The following is a 21167-nucleotide window of genomic DNA, read 5'->3' as shown; positions in this document are numbered from 1 at the left end:
CTCACTATGTTGCCCAGGTTGGTCTTGAACTCCTGGACTCAAGTGATCTTTCCTCCTCAGTGCCTCCCAAAGTGCTGGGATTGTTACAGGGGTGAGCCATATTATTGTGTTTTTATAGTAAGTCTTCTAATTTCTGTGATTCGAATTCAGCATTCACATTCAGAATGTGTTCTCTCTTTAAAATAGTAACCCTTATGACATGCTTTGACATTTTTCACAAAGCTCAATATTAAAAAATTCTTCATAGCATTGGGTATTAAGGTCATATCCCCTTTCCGAGCAACCAGACAAGCATGTAAGACTTCGGAATATAAATTTAAATTCCTCTTACTGTCTGGGCACGTTGGCTTACACCTGTAATCCCAGCACTTTGATAGCCCCAGGCGGGTGGATTGCCTGAGCTTGGGAGTTCAAGACCAGCCTGAATAACACAGTGAGACCCCATGTCTACAATAAAATACAAAAAGTAGTGGGGCATGGTGGCGTGCATCTGTAGTCCCAGCTACTCGAGAGGCTAAGGTAGGAGGATGGCTTGAGCCCAGGAGGTGGAGGCTGCAGTGAGCCAAGATTGTGCGACTGCACTCCAGCCTGGGCGACAGAGCCAGACTCTGTCTCCAAAAAAAAAAAAAAAAAATCTCCTGTTTTTGTTTGTAAAACTTCATTTTTTTGTTAGTTTCTTTGGAATAGTACTAGATATTTTGAAAAGAATCATGTATTGGTGTGTAATTTTTTCTCCTTTATTTTGTCCTAGAGAGAGCTGAAAGATAACACAACTCTTTCATCTGTAGAATGAAGAATCTGTAGTAGTGATTTTAGCATATCCACAATAAAAGTTTTTCTTAACATACTTCTTTTATGTTAACAACTATATATAAAGTAGTGTCAATGTTAGTTTCTTATCAGATTTGTGAACATTTCTCATTAAAAAATAAGTATCCTGTCTTTCCTTCCAGCAGTTTGTGACCAGGCTTGCTCGATTCCCTCTGAGCTGTTTCTCCCATCTAGGCTTCATTGTTCAGTTTCTTTGCTTCCCTGGATGCACAGTCACCCCAGGGCTCCCTTCTCATGCCTTATGGCCCTCTCTCCCATCACTGTTCTGCTTTCAGATAGCTTCTTCATTTCACTTTCCACCTACTCTGAGCTCCCTCCTTCTACTTGTCCAAGGCTGGACGGGAGAAGGCTGAATGAGTCCTGGGACACACCCTCCCGAGAGGAAGCACTGACACTTGGTTAAGTTAGTATGTGCTTCAGAATAGGGACATGTAAATACCTAGAGGAAATGTATAAAACAGGGGAGGAAGCAATTAACACTGCCTATGGGGATCAGGGGAACTTCCGAGATGAGCTGACAAGTAAAATGTTTTTTTTTTTTTTCTTTTTGAGACAGAGTCTTACTCTGTCTCCTAGGTCGAAGTGTAATGGTGTGATCTCAGCTCACTGCAACCTCAGCCTCCCTGGTTCAAGCAATTCTCCTGCCTCAGCCTCCCAAGTAGCGGGGACTACAGGCGCTCACCACCACACCCAGCTAATTTTTGTATTTTTGGTAGAGACGGGATTTTCACTGTGTTAGCCAGGCTGGTCTCAAACTCTTTTTCTTTTTTTTCTTTTTTTTTGAGACGGAGTGTCACTCTGTCGCCCAGGCTGGAGTGCAGTGGTGCCATCTCTGCTCACTGCAAGCTCCGCCTCCCAGGTTCCCCCCATTCTCCTGCCTCAGCATCCCCAGTAGCTGGGACTACAGGCGTCCGCCACCACGCCTGGCTAATTTTTTGTATTTTCAGTAGAGACGGGGTTTCACCATGTTAGCCAGGATGGTCTCGATCTCCTGACCTCGTGATCCACCCACCTCAGCCTCCCAAAGTGCTGGGATTACAAGCATGAGCCACTGTGCCCGGCCTCAAACTCTTGACCTCAAATGATCCTCCCGCCTCAGCCTCCCAGAGTGCTGGGATTACAGGTGTGAGCCACCGTGCCCAGCCTAAAATGTATTTTGATAAATGGGTAGAGGTGCTCTCTGGGGAGAAGGTGGAGCAAGAGAGAAAAGGGACTTTTACACAGAGAAGGAAGAAGCATACACCGACAGTGTCCCACACATGTAGACTTATCTGTCTTTTTCCCCTTAGTGCCTCCTCTGATTTGTTGGTTTTATTATTGGTCCCAGACCAAAACAGTTTCACTGTTGTGGTTAATTTTGTTGTCAGTTTTTTTCACTATTTTGAAATGTACCATCATTCATTCCTAATGTAATTTCCCTTCTCCTATATAAAGGTTCTTGTGCCTGTGAACATTGTTTTGCCTGCCGCTTCCCTCAGAGATCCCAAAATTGTCACCTGCTTACCTCCAGGCATCCAGACCTGCCTGATGGCTGTTTTATTGTTGCAACAAGTGCTTTGTTGACTGCTTAGGTGTCAAGACAGATTATGCAGTTATGCAGTTGCCTAACTCAAAATGCATAGCTTCTCTCTGTCACTGCTTGAATTCTACAGTGAGTCATGATCTTTAAAATCCCTGTGCATGGCCGGGCGCGGTGGCTCAAGCCTGTAATCCCAGCACTTTGGGAGGCCGAGACGGGCGGATCACGAGGTCAGGAGATCGAAACCATCCTGGCTAACACGGTGAAACCCCGTCTCTATTAAGAAATACAAAAAACTAGCCGGGCGAGGTGGCGGGCGCCTGTAGTCCCAGCTACTCGGGAGGCTGAGGCCGGAGAATGGCGTGAACCCGGGAGGCGGAGCTTGCAGTGAGCTGAGATCCGGCCACTGCACTCCAGCCTGGGCGACAGAGCGAGACTCCGTCTCAAAAAAAAAAAAAAAAAAAAAAAAAAAAAAAAATCCCTGTGCATATGCCATCACTGATCAGGCTTTACATCTAGTCTCTTTCTGGGATAGGTTAAAAACACAGAAAATATGTTTCAAAGTGTTCCTTTTGTTTCCTCAGTGATAGAAAAAAAAAAAAAAACCTTCATTCAACACGTTTGTTGAATGCCACATGCCCGAAATTTTGCTCTGCTAAAGAAAACCAGTGATAATCAAGAACAGTATGAGCTTTGCCACCAAAGTCAAATGTGACATAGTCCCTGGAGGCAGAGGGTGAGAGAAGTACACAGAGTAAAGCGCAATTTCAGTAAAGCGGGAGAAGTGCCTGTGATGAAAGCACTGTTAGTGCTAGGCCAAGGAGTAATTAATTGGAGGACATACTTTCTGGATGAAGGGGCTGAACTGAGACCATAGTAAACCTAAAAGGTGGGATGGAGCAGAAGAGGAGGTATCTTTTTTTTTTTTTTTTTTTTTTTTTTTTAAGATGGAGTCTCACTCTGTCGCTGGCGCGATCTCGGCTCACTGCAACCTCCGCCTCCCGAGTTCAAGCGATTCTCCTGCCTCAGTCTCCTGAGTAGCTGGGACTACAGGCATGTGCCACCACGCCTGGCTAATTTTTGTATTTTAGTAGAGATGGGATTTCATCGTATTAGCCAGGATGGTCTTGATCTCCTGACCTTGTGATGTGCCTGCCTCGGCCTCCCACAGTGCTGGGATTACAGGTGTGAGCCACCGCGCCCGGCAAGAGGAGGTATCTTACGCTGGATCTTACGCTTACAGCGTAAGAGGAGGTATCTTACGCTGGAGGAGGTATGCCCGTGCTGAGTGAGGCGAGATGATGATGGAGATGATGGTGGCTGTATTATACTGAGGGAGTGGGAAGCGGTAAGAAGCTAGAGGGCCTCTAGTCATAAAGGGCCTTGATTCAATGAGGAGCAACCAGAGACTGTCAGACGTGTCGGTGACGTCTTTTTTACAAAAGCAGTTATAGGCTGGATGCAGTGACTCATGCCTGTAATTCCAGCATTTTGGGAGGCCGAGGTGGGAGGCTTGCTTGGGCCCTGGAGTTCAAGACCAACTTGGGCAACATAACGAGACTGCATCTCCACTGGGAAAATAAAAATAAAATTAGTGGGCATGGTGGCACACACCTGTAGTCCCAGCTCCTTGGGAGGCTGAGGCAGGAGAGGATCCCTTGAGCCCAGGAGTTTGAGGCCACAGTGAGCCTTGATTGTGCCACAACACTTCAGCCTGGGCAACAGAGTGAGACCCTGTTTCAAAAAAATAGATAAATAAAAGCAATTATATAGAGAACACTCTGGGTGAAGGATGGAGAATGAGTTAGATTGAGAAAGTGTGGATGCAGGGAAGCCAGTTAGCAGGTTACATCCAGGCCACATGAAAGATAATAGTGGCCTGGATATAGGTAAAAATGGTTGATTTGGAATATATTAAAGAGGCAGAATTAACAGGACATAGTATGCTTTGAATGAGTGAACGTTGATACCCTGCCGCCTTTCGTTTTATCTCCAGGTTTGTGCAAATGATTGGTGATGCAGCTGTTTCTTGCATCTGTGATCTTATGCAGGGATTGATTGCCAGAAGGGATAGTGGTCGGTCTCCCACTGAGATAAGGAATTCGAAGGAGAAATTTAGCGTTGTGCTGGGGAAACAAACAGTTTGATCAAACATCATCTCAGCTTGCTGTCACTGGGCCCCCTGCCCCCAAATCAAGTATGTGGGTTGGATTATAAAATTACCCCCATATTTTCTTGTGTTTTAAGAAGTCTTCCAGCTCAGCTTTAAAACTATCGCTGGTTTGTACTTTCCGTATTTTAGGTTCTCAGGGGATCTACAAGGATATCCCTATTACCTAAACAGACTTCTTGCTGCTTTTGAATTTTCTTGTCTCATATCCTCATTTTTCTTATTTCGGTGCCTTTATGATCTTTCACTTCCCTCTTCTCCTTCCACATTAGTCTGGATTAAGTAACTGGTGTTATTCAACATTTACTTGGATTTTGCATAAGAAGCAGTTCTTTGATGTCATTGTCTGTAATGCCTGTTCCACAGGTTTTGTAAGGATCAAATGAAATAATTAAAGCCCTTTGCATAATGCTTGACTTACAGATAAGCAATAAATTTAAATTCCTGTGCACTTCTAAATATTAATGTACATAATTTTTTTTTTCTCCTAAGAAGGACCATCCAAGCAGTTCCCTCATGTCTTTGTTGGCTGTGGATTGAAAAATACATTTTTCCATCATTTTGTGAATTCCCAATATGTTTAAATCTTCTTGAGAATTTCTGCTGAATTCATTAACTTCATGTTCAGTTGAACAGTATACCCTGTCCATGAGGAGAAACTTCACTGCTCTGTATGCAGTCTGTATTAGTCTGCTCAGGCTGCTATAACAAAATACCATAGACAAAACACCAATACAAAATACCATAGATGCCTTAAACAATAGAAACTTGGTTTTTCACAGTTCTGGAGTCTGGACAGTCCAAGATTAAGGTGCCAGCAAGTCTGATTTCTGGTGAGAGCCCTCTTCCTGGCTGGTAGACAGCTGCCCTCTCCCTCTGTCCTCACGTGCCAGAGAGAGTGCTCCTGTGTTTCCTTCTCTTACACGGGTGTCAGTTCCATCTGTTCTGGGCTCCACGCTATGGCCTCATTTAATCTTAATCACTTCCTTAAAAGCCCTACCTCTAATACAGTCACATAGGAGGTTAGGGAATCAACGTATGAATTTTGGGGGGGGGACATGATTTACTCTACCACTGTCCCCCAAAACTTTTTATTCTATTAATATATTTATTAGTATACTTTATTATATGTTTAATGTTATGTTCCTTTTGAAAGACCTAATTTTGATTCGATGATTGTATTTGCTGTTGGGTGAATGGAACCAAACCTGAAGGTGACAATATTTAGTCATACTTCTGTTTATACGAGTGGAAGTCAGCGTTACTCCCCAGAAGCCAAATTTTAGTAGCATCTTTGTGCTGGAGGGGACTGGTTCTACCTGATCTACTTGTCCTGGCTCTTTGTCTGAGGTAGATGAGCTTGAATCTCTTACTCTGATTTTCCTGCCTGTTGGCCATTTAGGTTGTTTTCAGGTGTTTTTCTGTTTCAGAGTGCATCAGTGAATAATATCCTTGTACATATGAGCTGTTCAGTTATGAGAGTTCAGCTGCAGTTCCTAAAAGTGGGTTAGCACACTGACATTTCACACGTCTTCTGTGTTGACAGTAGGTTGTACTGATTTGCTTTCCGTGTTGCCAGTTTCTAACACTTTTGCCAACATTGGCTTTATTGATTTTTTTTTTATCACCATCAATTTTATATTTGAAATGTTACATTATTCTAATTTATATTTATCTAATTGTAAATATGGTTGTGTGCTCTCTTATTAGTCTTTGTTAAAAATAGACTTTATTTTGTACAGCAGTTTTAGATTTATAGCAAAATCGTGCAGAAAGTACAGAGCTCCCTTATACTCCCTTCCCCCACATACCACAGTCTCCCTCGCTTGTCAACACGTCTCCCACCGGAGTGGACCTTTGTTAGAATTGATGAACTGTATTGACATAACATTATCACGTAGAGTCCATAGTTTACCTCAGGGTTCACTCTTCGTTCTGTACATTCCATGGTTTTGGACAAATGTAAGACATGTAGCCCCCATTACAGTATTACACAGAAGCATTTCCCTGCCCTAAAAATCCTGTGTTCCACCTATTCTCCTCTTCCCTCTTTCCCCTGCATCTATTAATTTTTTTTTTTAACTGTCTCTGTAGTTTTGCCTTTTCCAGAATGTCATATAGTTGTAATCATACAGTGTGTAGCCTTTTGAGAGTGGCTTTTTTCACTTCGTAATACGTATTTGTGTTTAAGTCTACTCCATGTCTTTTCATGGCTAGAGTATGCATTTTTGACTTGGTATGCGATACTACAGAAGTAATACTATGTTCTTTTCTAATCAGGAGGTACATAATGTCCATTTGTTCTCGTGAAGGTAACTTTGATCATTTGATTAAGGTGGTGTCTACCAGATTTCTTCACTGTAAAGTTACTACTTTTCCCTCTGTAATTAAAGTGTTTTGTGGGAAGATACTTTGACATTATGTAACAAATGCTGTTTCTCATCATACCTTTCAGTACCAATTTTCAGTATTTTGCCTGAAACAATTATGACTCTGTTTTTCCCAAATGGTGATTTTCTAACAAGATTTTTATTCTAGTTAAATTGTTGTCTTGTTCCATAGCTGTTGTGCTTTTCTCTTCTACTTTTCTGTAAGGCTTTCCTCACTCAAAACATTATTAAAAATTCTCATGTTTACTTCTCTTTTTAAAAAACGAATGATAACATTTCAGGAGCATTTTCTAATGTTTATTATTTTGAGATTGCCAGAAGGAAAAGATCACTGAAGACCATCTAGGTTAACAAACAGCTTAAATTTGAAAAAGCAAATGAAAAAAACCAACGCGTGTTATCAGTTCATAACATTACCTCCGTTCTAGAAGAATAGCTTCGTACATTATTTCCAGTTTGCTTCCAATCTTATGGTGGAAACAGGTCTTCTAAGGCCTTAGTAGGAGGTGACATCAAGGGCTAAAAAAATACTCTTTGATAAACTCATATCCCTTTGATGCTCAGATATAAGTCAGATTGTGCAGAAGAGAAGCTCTAAAGATCCGAGTGATTTAGAAACTGGAGATAAGAAAAGCAAGCAGAAAACTGGGAAATGTTATTTCAGTCACTACCAATATGGGATGTGGTTCAGTCTGTTTATTTATGTACTATGATCTGGTGCTGTGCACTTATTAACTAGACTGCAAATACTTGCAGCTGAATAATGTGCTCCATATTTTATCACATCCTGATTATAAATTTGAATACAATTGTAAGAAGATTTGATATTTGATTTACCTTTTAAACCGTGTTTGAACCTGCAAGTAGTTTGCAAGTTAAATTATTAATCTACTTGCTGCATAAATAAAATTGGGCAGTACTAGGAAAGATGCCCAGGCCCGCTGCGTGAGACCAAGTGTCTGTCTTTTGTCTTCTATCATTTGTGTCTGTTGCATACTTCAGCACTTGAAAAACTATGCCTCTGTAAAAAGAGGCCCTTCAGTGTTGCTAGGAGACCCAGGAACTGTTTTATATGATCTCAAGATTTTAATTCGTTTCTAGTGCAACACAATGAACAGGAATTGAAGGCTTTAACCATTTTTTGGAAAAAAACACTAACAGTCATTAAAAAATCATTTAAAAATATCGTAAACAGCATACGCATTTTTAAAAATCTCAGAATAAAGCAGAAACGGACAGTCGTCTTCCTTAAAATCTGAATTCTCAAAAGCAATTGCTGTTAACAATTTGGCATATATCTTTTCAGATTATTTTGTTACACATATATGACTATTTTAAGGCAGTTTTGTTTGTTTGTTTGTTTTTTGTTTTTTGTTTTGAGACGGAGTCTCGCTCTGTGGCCCAGGCTGGAGTGCGGTGGCGCAATCTCAGCTCACTGCCAGCTCCGCCTCCCGGGTTCATGCCACTCTCCTGCCTCAGCCTCCGGAGTAGCTGGGAGTACAGCCGCCCACCACCACGCCCGGCTAATTTTTTTGTATTTTCAGTAGAGACGGGGGGCGTTTCACCGTGTTAGCCAGGATGGTCTTGGTCTCCTGACCTCATAATCCACCCGCCTCGGCCTCCCAAAGTGTTGGAATTATAGGGGTGAGCCACCGCGCCCAGCCAGCAATTTTTTAAAATTAATTTTTATGTAGCACACAAGAAACAAAGATAATATGAAAACGAAGTTGTATTTTATTTTGATCACTTTGTGTAGTGTAAGTACTGAGAGCATGAATTTGGGGGATTTCAGTTTTTACAAATTTAGGTGTCTAATTGAAGTTATTTAACATTTTTATTTGATTTCTACAAAATGAAAACTAAAAACACAATAACCAGGAAGTTTTTATTGTTATTGATAGGAATTTTTCATTCTCACTTATATATTCTTAGCTCCGTATTTGAACTATTTCTTGATTCATTTTGGAATGACATTTTTATTTTTAATTGTACTTAGATTATTCTTATATTGTTTGATGCATGAAGTGTTAGTAACCAAACTAAATTTCTAAAATTGATCAAATTTATAATGCACTCATTAATTCTTTTTTTTTTTTTTGAGACGGAGTCTCGCTCTGTCGCCCAGGCTGGAGTGCAGTGGCGCGATCTCGGCTCACTGCAAGCTCCGCCTCCCGGGTTCACGCCTTTCTCCTGCCTCAGCCTCCCAAGTAGCTGGGACTATAGGCACCGCCACCTCGCCCGGCTAATTTTTTTGTATTTTTAGTAGAGATGAGGTTTCACCGTGTTAGCCAGGAAGGTCTCGATCTGCTGACCTTGTGATCCGCCCGTCTCGGCCTCCCAAAGTGCTGGGATTACAGGCGTGAGCCACCACGTCCGGCCTAATTCTTTTCTACTGTGTGCAAAGAACTACAGCACGAGATAGAGGTAGCTGCAATTCCTTTCAGCCCTAATAGAGCTAGTAATTTAGTAGTAAATCAGGGCATGCATCTTAAAAGGTCGTAAAAATACAAGGTAGTATGGGAAGAAGATAAGTTTATCAACATCTAGAAAGATGTGACAGGCCAGTTACAGTGGCTCAAGCCTGTAATCCCAGCACTTTGGAAGGCCAAGGCAGGAGGATTACTTGAGCCTCAGGAGTTAGAGACCAGCCTGGGTAACATAGTGAGACTCCATCTCTTAAAAAAATAGAAAAGAGAAGATGTGACACAACTCTGGATGCCATCTACATCAGTTTCACCGTAAAATTTATAGAGAAAAAAAATTCCACGGCAACATATACTAAGTGCCGAGTAAGTGATACAGATGGTAGAAAGTAAAATACAATCAGCATTCATAGAGAAAGAAAGAAAAATAATTGTAGGGTGGAGAGGTAGAAATGCCTTAGTGAATGAGATAGGAGTGGAATGGAGTTTATTAGAAATAATAGAGTGTTTTTAGGTTAAATATTTAGGAGAAACACTTGAGATTAGATACATAAATACCAAATCATATCATTTTCAATAGAAACATGGGCATGAAATGGAGGCCAGAGTAGTTGGACTTCTGGGCTGCATCAGTGGGTTTGGATGATGTCTGATCAATATTTGCTGTATAACGAAACAACTCAAACTCTAGAGCCTTAAAACAAAGATCATCTATTCATTTCCCGTGGGTTGCTAGTTAGACTAGGCTAAGATGGAAAATTACGGGCTCAACTGTGGGGCTGCAGAGAGCTGGTCTGGACTAGGGCTGAGTGTTCTAGGGTTGGCCAGACGCCTCTGTTGCCCCCTCTGTGGATTGTTCACACAGTGGCTGGTGACCAAGGAGGCAAGAGTGGGTGCAGCAAGGGTTTTTGAGGCCTAACCTTGGAACTACACAGGTCATTCCTGGCACATCCTGTTGGTCAAAGCTGGGCCGGCCTCAGGTTTAAGGGAGCAGGTGCAGATAATTTGTATCCCAATTTAAATTTATTTCAGGAGTACGTTTACATGTGATTGAAAGCTTACAATGGTGCCTAAATGTAAATGGTGTTGAATGTAACCAGGATTTTCTTTAGTTCTCAATCTATTGGTTTTGACTTTATTAAAATTTTATTAGAACTGATAGTTTGTGTATATTAAGCTTATTTTAGGACTAATGGAAAGAATCATGCATTGACTAATAACATAACTTCATTTTGGTTTGTTCTATCAAAATTTATTTGAAAAACATCACTGTGGAAATTGGGACTTTGGATTGATTTACTCCGAATTTTGCTCTAATGTGTTAATTTTTTTTGGTGGGAGCAGGGGAAAAGGGAGAGGAAAAGAGAGGCAGGCCCCATGCACCATACTGTATCTTAGTGCTTAGGGCCTCTTCCAGGTCATCGTCCCGCTCTGAAGGTTGTCAGAGTCAGGTGACATAGGTCCAAATATAGTTGCTCTTCAGTGGAAAGTAGTGAAACTTACGGTTATGCATACTTTAGATGTTTGAATTTATACTTAAGAAGATGTTGGGTAATCGCAAGGAAACCATAGATGTGACAAGCTAGTGCTGTGCATACTTTTACAGTGTGAATAGGAAGAAAAGTTTTATGTGATTGTTCACTTACAGACTAAATTTGCATTTAATTTTTTAATTTTTTGAGATGGAATCTTGCTTTGTCACCCAGGCTGGAGGACAGTGGCATGATCTGGGCTCACTGCATCCTCCGCCTCCCCAGTTCGAGCGATCCTCCTGCCTCAGCCTCCTCCATAGCTGGGATTACAGGTGCACACCACCACACCCAGCTAGGCTAATTTTTGTATTTTTGGTAGAGATGGGATTTCACCATGCTGGTGAAATTAAGTTATATAATTTTAAGATGTCTTTTATAAAATACAATAAATGTGATTATTGGCTTTTTCAGAAGGGAAGTAAAGAGGGATGAACAGTAAGAAGTGTCTCAAAAATAATATGAGTCAACTATTTGGTAAATTTTTTTTTTTTGAGACAGAGTTTTGCTCTTATTGCCCAGGCTGGAATGCAATGTCACAATCTCGGCTCACTGCAACCTCCAAATCCCAGGTTCAAGCAGTTCTCCTGCCTCAGCCTCCCAAGTAGTTGGGATTACAGGCATATGCCACCATGCCCAGCCAATTTTGTATTTTTAGTAGAGATGGGGTTTCCCCCATGTTGGTCAGGCTGGTCTCGAACTCCTGACTTCAGATGATCCGCCTACCTTGGCCTCCCAAAGTGCTGGAATTACAGGTGTGAGCCAGCGTGACTAACCGTAGGTTTTTAAAAGATATGTAAATTGACAGTGTTCCCTTTCTTTTTGAATTATTCTCATCAAAACTTATTGCTTAGAAATATTTTTAAGCATTCAATAGAAGGTTATAGAATGAAATCTAATAAAATTTAAAGAAGCCTTGGCAGAAACTGTGTCATGGTTGATTAGCGCATATACCCTGCTGAGAGTGACTTAGTTCCCAGTGTGTTTGTGGTGAGCATGAATTAATGTAGCCTTGAATTTGTATGACATGACTGACCATATTAGTCCATTCTCACATCGCTAAAAAGAAATACCCAAAACTGGGTGATTTATAAAGAAAAGAGGTTTAATTGGCTCTGCAGGCTGTACAGAAAGCATGGCTGGGGAGGCCTCAGGCAACTTACAATCATGGCAGAAGGCGAAGGGGAGGCGGGCACGTCTTACGTGGCCAGAGCAGAGAAGGGGGAGGTGCTACACACTTTTAAACCACCAGGTCTCCTGAGAACTCACTATCAGGAGAACAGCAAGGGGGAATTCCGTCCTCATGATCCAGTCACCTCCCACCAGGCCTCTCTTCCAACGTCGGGGATTACAATTCAACATGAGATTTGGGCGGGGTCACAAATCCAAACTATATCACTCACCTTTCAGAGAGTCTAGAGAAATTAGTTTTAAACATCTGCTTCCATATGGAAGCCCTCTACCAGTAGAAACTTATATAATGTCAGGAAGTTCACAGTGTTCTTTAAGGGAACTGTATCAAATAAGATGATACTACTTACGTCATTCTACTTTTACAAAGGCACAAATTAAAAACTGCGCGTCTCTGAGTTTGGACTCCATTCCTCGGGACCCAAACCCTGTCCTGTATCCCTCGCATCAATGTGTTGCTTCTGAATGGCTGCAGGGCACTGTATGGGCTGTCAGCATAATAGCAAATGCTTAGTCCCATGTACATTTCTTTCTCTAGGTTTCACTAGAAGTTTGAGTATCACTACTCCTGAACAGATGATTGAAAAAGCCAAAGGGGAAACTGCCTATCTGCCATGCAAATTTACGCTTAGTCCCGAAGACCAGGGACCGCTGGACATCGAGTGGCTGATATCACCAGCTGATAATCAGAAGGTGGATCAAGTGGTAAGTTTGATATGTCCTTGCTCACTTAGCAGCTGTCTGTGCAACTATCTGATGTATCCATCATCTTGCCAGTCACATGGATGGGCTGCAGGGAGCTAGGAAGGAAGCCCCCTACTTCTCAGGCTTTGTGGTCTGGGTGAGGAAGGTAGTTGCTTTGGTGGAAATTGAGGACACATATGTAGTGGAGGGAAATGGATGATGAGTGACATAAGGTTACAGAAGAGGAAAAGGTTGCTGGAGTTCTTAGAGATTCTTCAGGGAAAAAGGAACTTTTGAAAGTTCTGACAATCTGGATTTGAGGCAGGGAATAGCAGAGGTCTAGATGGAGCAGGCGTGATGTTGAGACAGGAGTGTGTGTCGTGTTAGGAGATGGCACATAACTGTGCTTTGTTGTTAAACGTTAGAATTGAAACTTTTAAGTTTCACCCAAGGATTCTGTCAGCAGTAGAAGGGTCATTAGCTATGGTGTAGCACTACATAGTGTGACAATCTATTTTCCTTATTTTTTCAAGTTAAATATCCTGTCCAATGAATTTCTTAAAAAACAAAAGTCTTTTTAAATTACTTTTTTTTACTTTGACTTTAACACTTCCCAGTGTAAAAATGAAGTCTCAGAGCAAAAAACAATCTATAAAATATTTAGTCTTAAATTTAAAAAATATCAAAGCATTGTTTTAGTATTTTTTTTCAAATCAAAGTAATAAGAGTCTAATGTAGAAAGCTTGGAAAGCCAAAAATAGCACAGAGGAGGAACGAGGAACATGTTGCCTGATAATCTCATCTCCAAATATATGTCATGTTTTACCTTTTCTCTCTTTTTTTTTTTTTTTTTTTTTTTTTTTTTTTTGCGATGGAGTCTCACTGTCTCCCAGGCCGGAGGGCAGTGGCGCGATCTCGGCTCACTGCAAGCACCACCTCCCAGGTTCATGCCATTCTGCTGCCTCAGCCTCCCGAGTAGCTGGGACTACAGGCGCCCGCCACCTCGCCCGGCTAATTTTTTGTATTTTTAGTAGAGACGGGGTTTCACCGTGTTAGCCAGGATGGTCTCGATCTCCTGACCTCGTGATCTGCCTCCCAAAGTGCTGGGATTACAGGCATGAGCCACCGCACCTGGCCTATGTTTTACCTTTTCAGTGGTTCCAGAATACTTTACTTAGAATGTTGCATATTGGCTTTGACACATTTAATTTTTTAAAAAGTTAATAAATTATATTAGATCAGGGAGAGGAAAATAAGTCCAAATATTTAGGTAAACATAGTAATACATATATTTGGAAGAGAAATTTTGTTTTACTCATTTGTTGATGTGAAAGAAGGGGATATTTAAAAGTTACAAGTAACATTCTTCCATTTAATGGCTGAATCAGTGCAGTTAGGTAATTAATATTTTTGGCAAATCCAGTCAGTTTGCCCTTGATGTTTATGTTCAGGAAATAATTAAGGTGCTTTCCCAAGTTGTGAGTGACTAGAGCCACCCCCTCCAAGGATGTAACCTCTGCCCTGATTCTGTTACCAGAACTTCTTTCTGTTTCCCTGAGCAAAATAAATCGGGCCTGACTCATTGTATCTACTCAGCCTCCTTACCCTGTTCCCTGTCACTCTTACCTCCCCGTTCTCTCCCTTCTCTCTCTCTGTGGGGTTGCTGGCACCTAGAGTACAGGCTCCATCTGAAGTCCTGCAGTTCCCCATTCCTGTGACAGTGCAGTGCCTGTCCCCCTTTAGAGCCCAGGACTCTGATCCTGTGCTTAAGATAGGGGAAGCCTAGGATGCGTATGGAGAGCATGGGTCTTCAGTGCTGCTGCTGAGTGAAGCTTGTGACAAGGTGCATGTAGAGACCGAGAAGTCCTGTTCCCTGAGCCACTAGTGTGTCTGTTAATGGGAAGAAGACTCCAAGTGTTCCATGCTGAGTGAGAGGCACGGCTTTGCCGTCTACAGGAGTTGTAAGAGAAATGTGAAACTGGGACTTGACTCTGAGTGACCATTTCTGGGTTAAAAACCTAGCTTCTAACCTAAAACACTGTCACATCAGACCAAAAGAAAGGTAGAAGGGTTAGGAAGAGATGGATGCGGAAGAGGATGCATACATAGAATTTAGGCTACACATGCTAACTGAGCCCCTATTTTAATATATTTCAGCTAGTAGACAGAATGGTTAAAAACTGGGAATTGGAGGACTGAGCTGGAGAAATTTGCATTCTTATTCCTTGTGTGATCTCTATAGTCAGCGGTTACTGTAAACTGCGTGCTTGGGCAGTGTTTTATATACTTTAATTGTATATACTTAAGCCGTAAAACCACATAGTAAGGTGAGAATTATTATATGTATGGCAAGGAGGAAACAGAGGCCCAGAGATTCTCATGCCCAGAGTCACATAGCTAGCAACAAATGCAGTTGGGATTTGAACCCAGGCCCCTCTGACTCTCACAGCTGCTCTGTTGCTCTGTTATCCTTTGTGCTGTCCCGTGCTGCCTCCCGTGTTTCATAAACCTGTTTCCTCGTGTGTAAAGTAGGAACAGATATACCTAGCATCTCAGGGTCGTTATAAAAATTCAGCAAAATACTATATGCACAAGCATTCTGTAAGCTTGTAAATGATATTGAAATGATAATCATGTCCTGTGCCAAGTTAAATGGATCTGGTTTGCATCTTTGTTTTGCAAACGCTGATCAGTGAGAGCCACTGCTTTCCTCAGCCTTTATAAATGTCAATGTGGACATTGCCATCATCCTTGCAGGGTTGTGAAGGGGAATCAGTGAAGACATGTAAAATTGCGTGGTAAATTTCCCATTCCTTAACTGATGTTTATAACGTCATTTTCCGGGAAGACACTAAGCTAGCTTATAAAATAACCAACAGTGGGAATGCATCTTATTTCTCAAGCCCCCCTTAAAAGGCTACTAAGGTGTGTGTGGAGCTTAACGAGCTACTGGAAGTACAATAGATCGAACTCTACGACCTTTAGAGTTAGATTCCACAGGCAAATTATGATAAGCCTTTTAATCAAAGGAAATTAATCAAAGGAAGATAGAGTAGCCACATTTGTGGAGTCGTCAGTGTTGCTGTTGACAAGTGGATGTGTCAAGAAGATTGAGCAAATAAAGTAATGGCTTGTGTTTACAGAGTAAGTCAGCTGTGGACCCTTCAACTCTTTCTTTTATTTACTTAGCAGACTGGTATTGAGCGCAACCTAGATGCAGACAGTTTGTATATAAATAAAAGATCTAGCCGGGCATGGTGGCTCATGCCTGTAGTCCCAGCACTTTGGGAGGCCGAGGCAGGCGTATCACAATGTCAGGAGTTCGAGACCAACCAGGCCAATGTGGTAAAACCCCGTCTCTACTGAAAATACAAAAGTTAGCAGGCGTGATGGTGGGCATTTGTAGTCCCAGCTCCTCGGGAGGCTGAGGCAGGAGAATCGCTTTAATCCAGGAGGTGGAGGTTGCAGTGAGCTGAGATCGTACCACTGCACTCCTGCCTGGGTGACAGAGCAAGACTCTGTCTCAAAAAAAAAAAAGATCTTTGGTGGATTGGGGTGGGGTCAGTGTGGTTGGGAAGGAGATAATTCAGAAGAGAACCCAAGTTCCTCCACTCAAGAAGTTTCTGCAGAATAAACCTGGAAAACAGTACTCTTAGATGACATTTATTCTGATTATACTACCTATAATTAGCACTCAGGTAAAAGAGATTATTTGCAGGATACAGGTCATAGTTGTGTTTCCTGATTATTATTTGAGTTTTGGCATCACTGCTCTTTGGCCCATGGGTCTCATGACCAGAGTGAAGAGATTTCATTAGCAAAAAAGAAAAATTATAAGATGTGTTAAATTAATGTTAGAGATTGTTAGAGAATACTACTACAGTTCTCTTCCAAGAAAATATTACAAACACAGATTTTATTTTCCCTCTAAAGCATCCAGCCTTTAGTAGTTGCCTTCAAAGGCTATAAGTGTGGTTCAGAAAACTCAGTGGATTCGGCAAGGGTCTTTGCTTTAGTTACAGAAGATTCAAAGGACTTGTTAACCTGGGTACACATATCTTAAGAGGTTTATTTTATGATTTTATCTGTTAGAGTCTAGAACCCTCAAGTAACTCCAGCTTAGTATTAAGACCCAACTAAGTTATCTTTTTGTTAGATTCCACAGGCAAATTATGATAAGCCTTTTGTGGGGGCAGGGGGCAGTAGGTACTTGATTTTGTTACACTTGGTTGGCAAACTACTGCCTCAGAGGCAGTTGAAAAATAGAGTATGTAAGAATGAGCAGGCCAGGCACGGTGACTCACACCTATAATCATAGCACTTTGGGAAGCCGAGGTGGGTGGATCACTTGAGTCAATCACTTGACCAGCCTGGTCAACATGGTGAAATCCCATCTCTACTAAAAATACAAAAATTAGTTGGCTGTGGTGGCACGTGCCTGTATAGTCTCAGCTACTGGGGAGGCAGAGGTGAGAGAATTGCTTGAACCCAGGAGGTGGAGAGAGCCGAGATCGCACCATTGCACTCCAGCCTGGGCCACAGACTCAGACTCCATCTCAAAAGGGGGAAAAAAAAACAAACCAATGAGCACATCTGTGTTCTTGCCCGATCGTACTAAACTGCTGTCTAGGCCAGTGGAGGGCTTTGCTATTTTATCATGTTGGGTCTTGGTTTCCAGGTTAAAAACGGAAGTCTGGGACTATACCCAAGGATCACGTTGATTCCATATTCTCGTTCTGTGGTTTGGATAGTTTTAGGTTTCCCCATAATATTGTGTTCTTTTTCTCTTTTTCTGCTGGGGGGCAGGGGTTCTGTAGCAGCAGGTGTATCCAGGGCTTCTTTAAGAGACAGTTTTTTTTGTTGTGTGTTTGATTTTCTGCCTGTCTAATTTTGGCTTTCTTTTAGATTATTTTATATTCTGGAGACAAAATTTATGATGACTACTATCCAGATCTGAAAGGACGAGTACATTTTACGAGTAATGATCTCAAATCTGGTGATGCATCCATAAATGTAACGAATTTACAGCTGTCAGATATTGGCACGTACCAGTGCAAAGTGAAAAAAGCTCCTGGTGTTGCAAATAAGAAGATTCAGCTGGTAGTTCTTGGTAAGTTATTTTTATTTGCGTTAATGGGTTACTGAGTAAGAGGATGATTAGTCATAGTACCGTAGTAGCAGCATTTGTAGAAGACAAAGCTTAATTTTTTAGAATAACAATTTTAAACACTTGACGTTCTTCTGTGTTGGATAGCGTCAAGTATAAAACTAGCTTTTGGTTTTGGATAGGAAAAGAAAGAAGTGATCAACTTTGTGAAATTCATAAGAGTTTGAAAATAAGTGAGGAGTACTGTGGTATGGAGGAAGAACCCTAAGCCAGGAGTTAGGAGATCTCGGGTTTCTGCCTTGTCCTCAGAATTTGCCCTGAGAATTACGTAGAACCATGTTTCTATGATGAATAATTTAAGCATTTAGAATGGAGGTGAAGAAATATGGAAGAAGGAATACTGAATTCAAGTAAGGCCATTAGACCACATAGTTATTTAAGCTTCTTGGGATCTCTGTTTTTCATCATTAAAGTGAAGAGCTGAGACATTCACTGTGATACCTTATAGCCCTCTCTGTAATAGTTAAGAGGGAGATAGTGTAAACTGCTTTGTAAGCTGTCAAAGACTACAGAGTTTGTTATCCTTCTCTAGATTCTGTGATAATGTCTACAAGCACTCTTAATCCCTTCAAATTGAGAAACTGAAAGGTGATAGTTCATAAATATACTTCTAAAACCATATCGTGATAAGCTTTACACAAAATGTACAGTGGCTACCATGTAGAAAAACATAGCTGTCTAGCTTTCTATTTTATGACAGTAAATTCCCCTGTTCTCATGTTTTAGGGGACACTTGGGGGTTGACTTTCATAGGAAAAGCTGATTGCTAGAATTGTCTAGCATGACTGGAAATAACTGATCAGGGCAGGCCTCCCACATCAACATTTACCTCATTCCTTCTGTTTAGAGAACTGATTAGGGCTAGGGTAGAATATTCTGAAGAATACTCTTTATTTTTATTTTATTTTATTTGAGATGGAGTCTTGCTCTGTTGCCCAGGCTAGAGTGCAGTGGCACAATCTCTGCTCACTACAGCCTCTGCTTCCCGGGTTCAAGTGATTCTCCTGCCTCAGCCACCTAGGTATCTGGGATTACAGGCATGCACCACCATGCCTGGCTAATTCTTGTATTTTTAGTAGAGACAGGGTTTCACCATGTTGGCCAGGCTGGTCTCAAACTCCTGACCTCAGGTGAACCACCCGCCTCGGCCACCCAGAGTGCTGAGATTACAAGAATACTCTTTAGAAGAGCAATGTTCGAGATGACTTGGGCACCCAACACTTAACCACTCCTCCTACAAGTAGACCCAGCGCTTAACTCTTACTGCTAGAGACTAGGAACACGAGTGGGGCTTTTTGTGTACCTTCATGGCAAATTCATGGGTTATCTTGGTAGATAGGATTTGCTGGCAGCATCATTGAATGGGGACCTGAAGGGGTCCTGGTGAAATGCATCATTCTGAATCGCACTAGCTAAAAATGTTTCTTGTGGTGTAAAAGTAAGTCAATCTGAAAAAGGAACCAGGATAAAGGAATATGGTAATGTTGGAAATTTGAATGTTCTGTGTCTTCATTGAGTTAACATGGAGTAACTTTTCTTTTTCGTAAATGTGTAAGCAAGTGAAAGATGAACACCTGGTCTGAATTCTTATCACAGACCCAGGAATTCCTGAGATCATAGCCCCGACTATACTTTCTTCCAACACTACTCTCTAGGAAGTATTGAGTTGGAAAATGTATACGCAATATTAAGGGGTTCATGATATACGAAGCAGAAGATGTTTGATTATCAGAATGATTTATTGTGAAACCCCTATATGCTGGGACAGGTACACTGGGATAATGGGGTTGGCACATATTCCCAGAAGAGTTGTGGACAAGCGTGTGTGTGTGTTTGTGTATTGTCTGGATCCTGTGGGACCAGATTCAGGGTCACATTTGCAGTTCTCAGCTGAAGAGACCATTACAGCATGCAGCAGAACATTTCCCAAAAGGAACCTGAGTTGGGTGGCAGGGATGGCCCATAATGTGGTCTCAGTTCACTCATGGCAGGATCTGTGACTGCCCAGCCGTAGGAGTGGCCTTTTTATATTGAACTTTGAACCCCAGCGTGTCCTAAGAATGGGAAAGTGGGAAGCACTGACATAGTTCACCCTGAGTTACTCCTCAGGAGAATTTCTTAGCCCAGTGAGCCTTGGATTCAAACCAGGGAGGGAAGGAGGGGATAAACTGGGGATGAGAGGAGAAAGCAGGGAAGTGATTGTCGAAGAGAAGTAGGGATGGCTGGTACTCTGATCTGGACAAGATTGTGTCGGAGCCAGATAATTTCTTGTAGCTCTTTCTTCCATGTTTTTAGATGAGTCATGACTGCTGCTGGGAGAAACCACCAGAATTGTATTCTCTTGAAGGTAAAAATTGGATTGAAGCTTATCTGTTAGTTTTGCCTGGAAATTCTGCCTGGATTATCTGGGGCGAAAGATAAGATGAAGTGCCCTCTAGTGACCCAACTAAGTGGTGGTCCCTGGAGCTGGTTTGATTCACTGATGGTGGCTCTGCCTAGTGCTTTGGTTCTTTTGTGGGAAATCTGAAGTAGTTGCCATCATGGCATTCACAGGGTAATGACAGTTCATTCATTGAGCTTCTGTGTTATGTGGCCATTAGCCCAGAGAGATGACTGTTAGTCGTCTGGATGTGAGGGGCAGCATGTTGCTGTAGCTGTAGCTTGCTCCGTTGCCATGCCTGCCTTGCTCTTGCAGACACAGCAGAAGCTCATGTGGATGTGGCTCAGTAAAGAAGTGGAAGTGGGAAATAACAAAGATAATTGATAGAAGGTTACTGTTGTGGCCACCTATCACGGGCATCTTCCCCTGGAGCTCTGAAAGGGCCTGTTTATTGAAACCTTTTGGTATAAAGAGACAGTTGTTTTGAAGAGCAGAACATGCACAGTAAACAATTCCTGGACATATATGGTATACTCCCACTGCACCATGCCACCAGATCACAGTGGCAACAGCAAGTGTAGTGGCTCCGTCATCACTGGCCTTAAAGGTCCTAAGGGATTTGCAAACCATTGATACAGGGCACGGCCCCTCACTACTTTTTATTTCGAAATAATTTTTAGTTTTGTAGAAAAGTTGCAAAAATATGAGGAAGTTTCTGAGAGTGGACCCATCATCTAATTTCCCCTAATGTTAACATCTTACAAAATCATATTATAATCATCAAAACCAAGAAATTATCATTGATACAATACTGTTAACTAAATTACAGACCCAGTTTGAATTTAGCTGTTTTCCAGTAATGTCCTTTTTGTACTAGGATTGC

General features: G+C 41.7%; 1 protein-coding gene across 4 annotated transcripts in view; it reads left to right on the top strand.

The window, feature by feature from the left end:
- CXADR (CXADR cell adhesion molecule) overlaps positions 1-21167 on the top strand; it is a 212100-nt gene that overhangs the window by 20648 nt on the left and 170285 nt on the right. For all 4 annotated transcript variants that reach the window (XM_065541471.1, XM_065541472.2, XM_005548920.5 and 1 more), the window contains exons 2-3: positions 12592-12758; positions 17643-17847. In XM_065541471.1, the coding sequence (XP_065397543.1) occupies positions 12592-12758; positions 17643-17847 (372 nt within the window). The remainder of the gene's footprint in view (positions 1-12591; positions 12759-17642; positions 17848-21167) is intronic.

This window comes from Macaca fascicularis, chromosome 3, assembly GCF_037993035.2.
Source record: "Macaca fascicularis isolate 582-1 chromosome 3, T2T-MFA8v1.1".
Lineage (NCBI taxonomy): Eukaryota > Metazoa > Chordata > Mammalia > Primates > Cercopithecidae > Macaca > Macaca fascicularis.
This window is presented reverse-complemented; position numbering and strand designations above follow the sequence as displayed.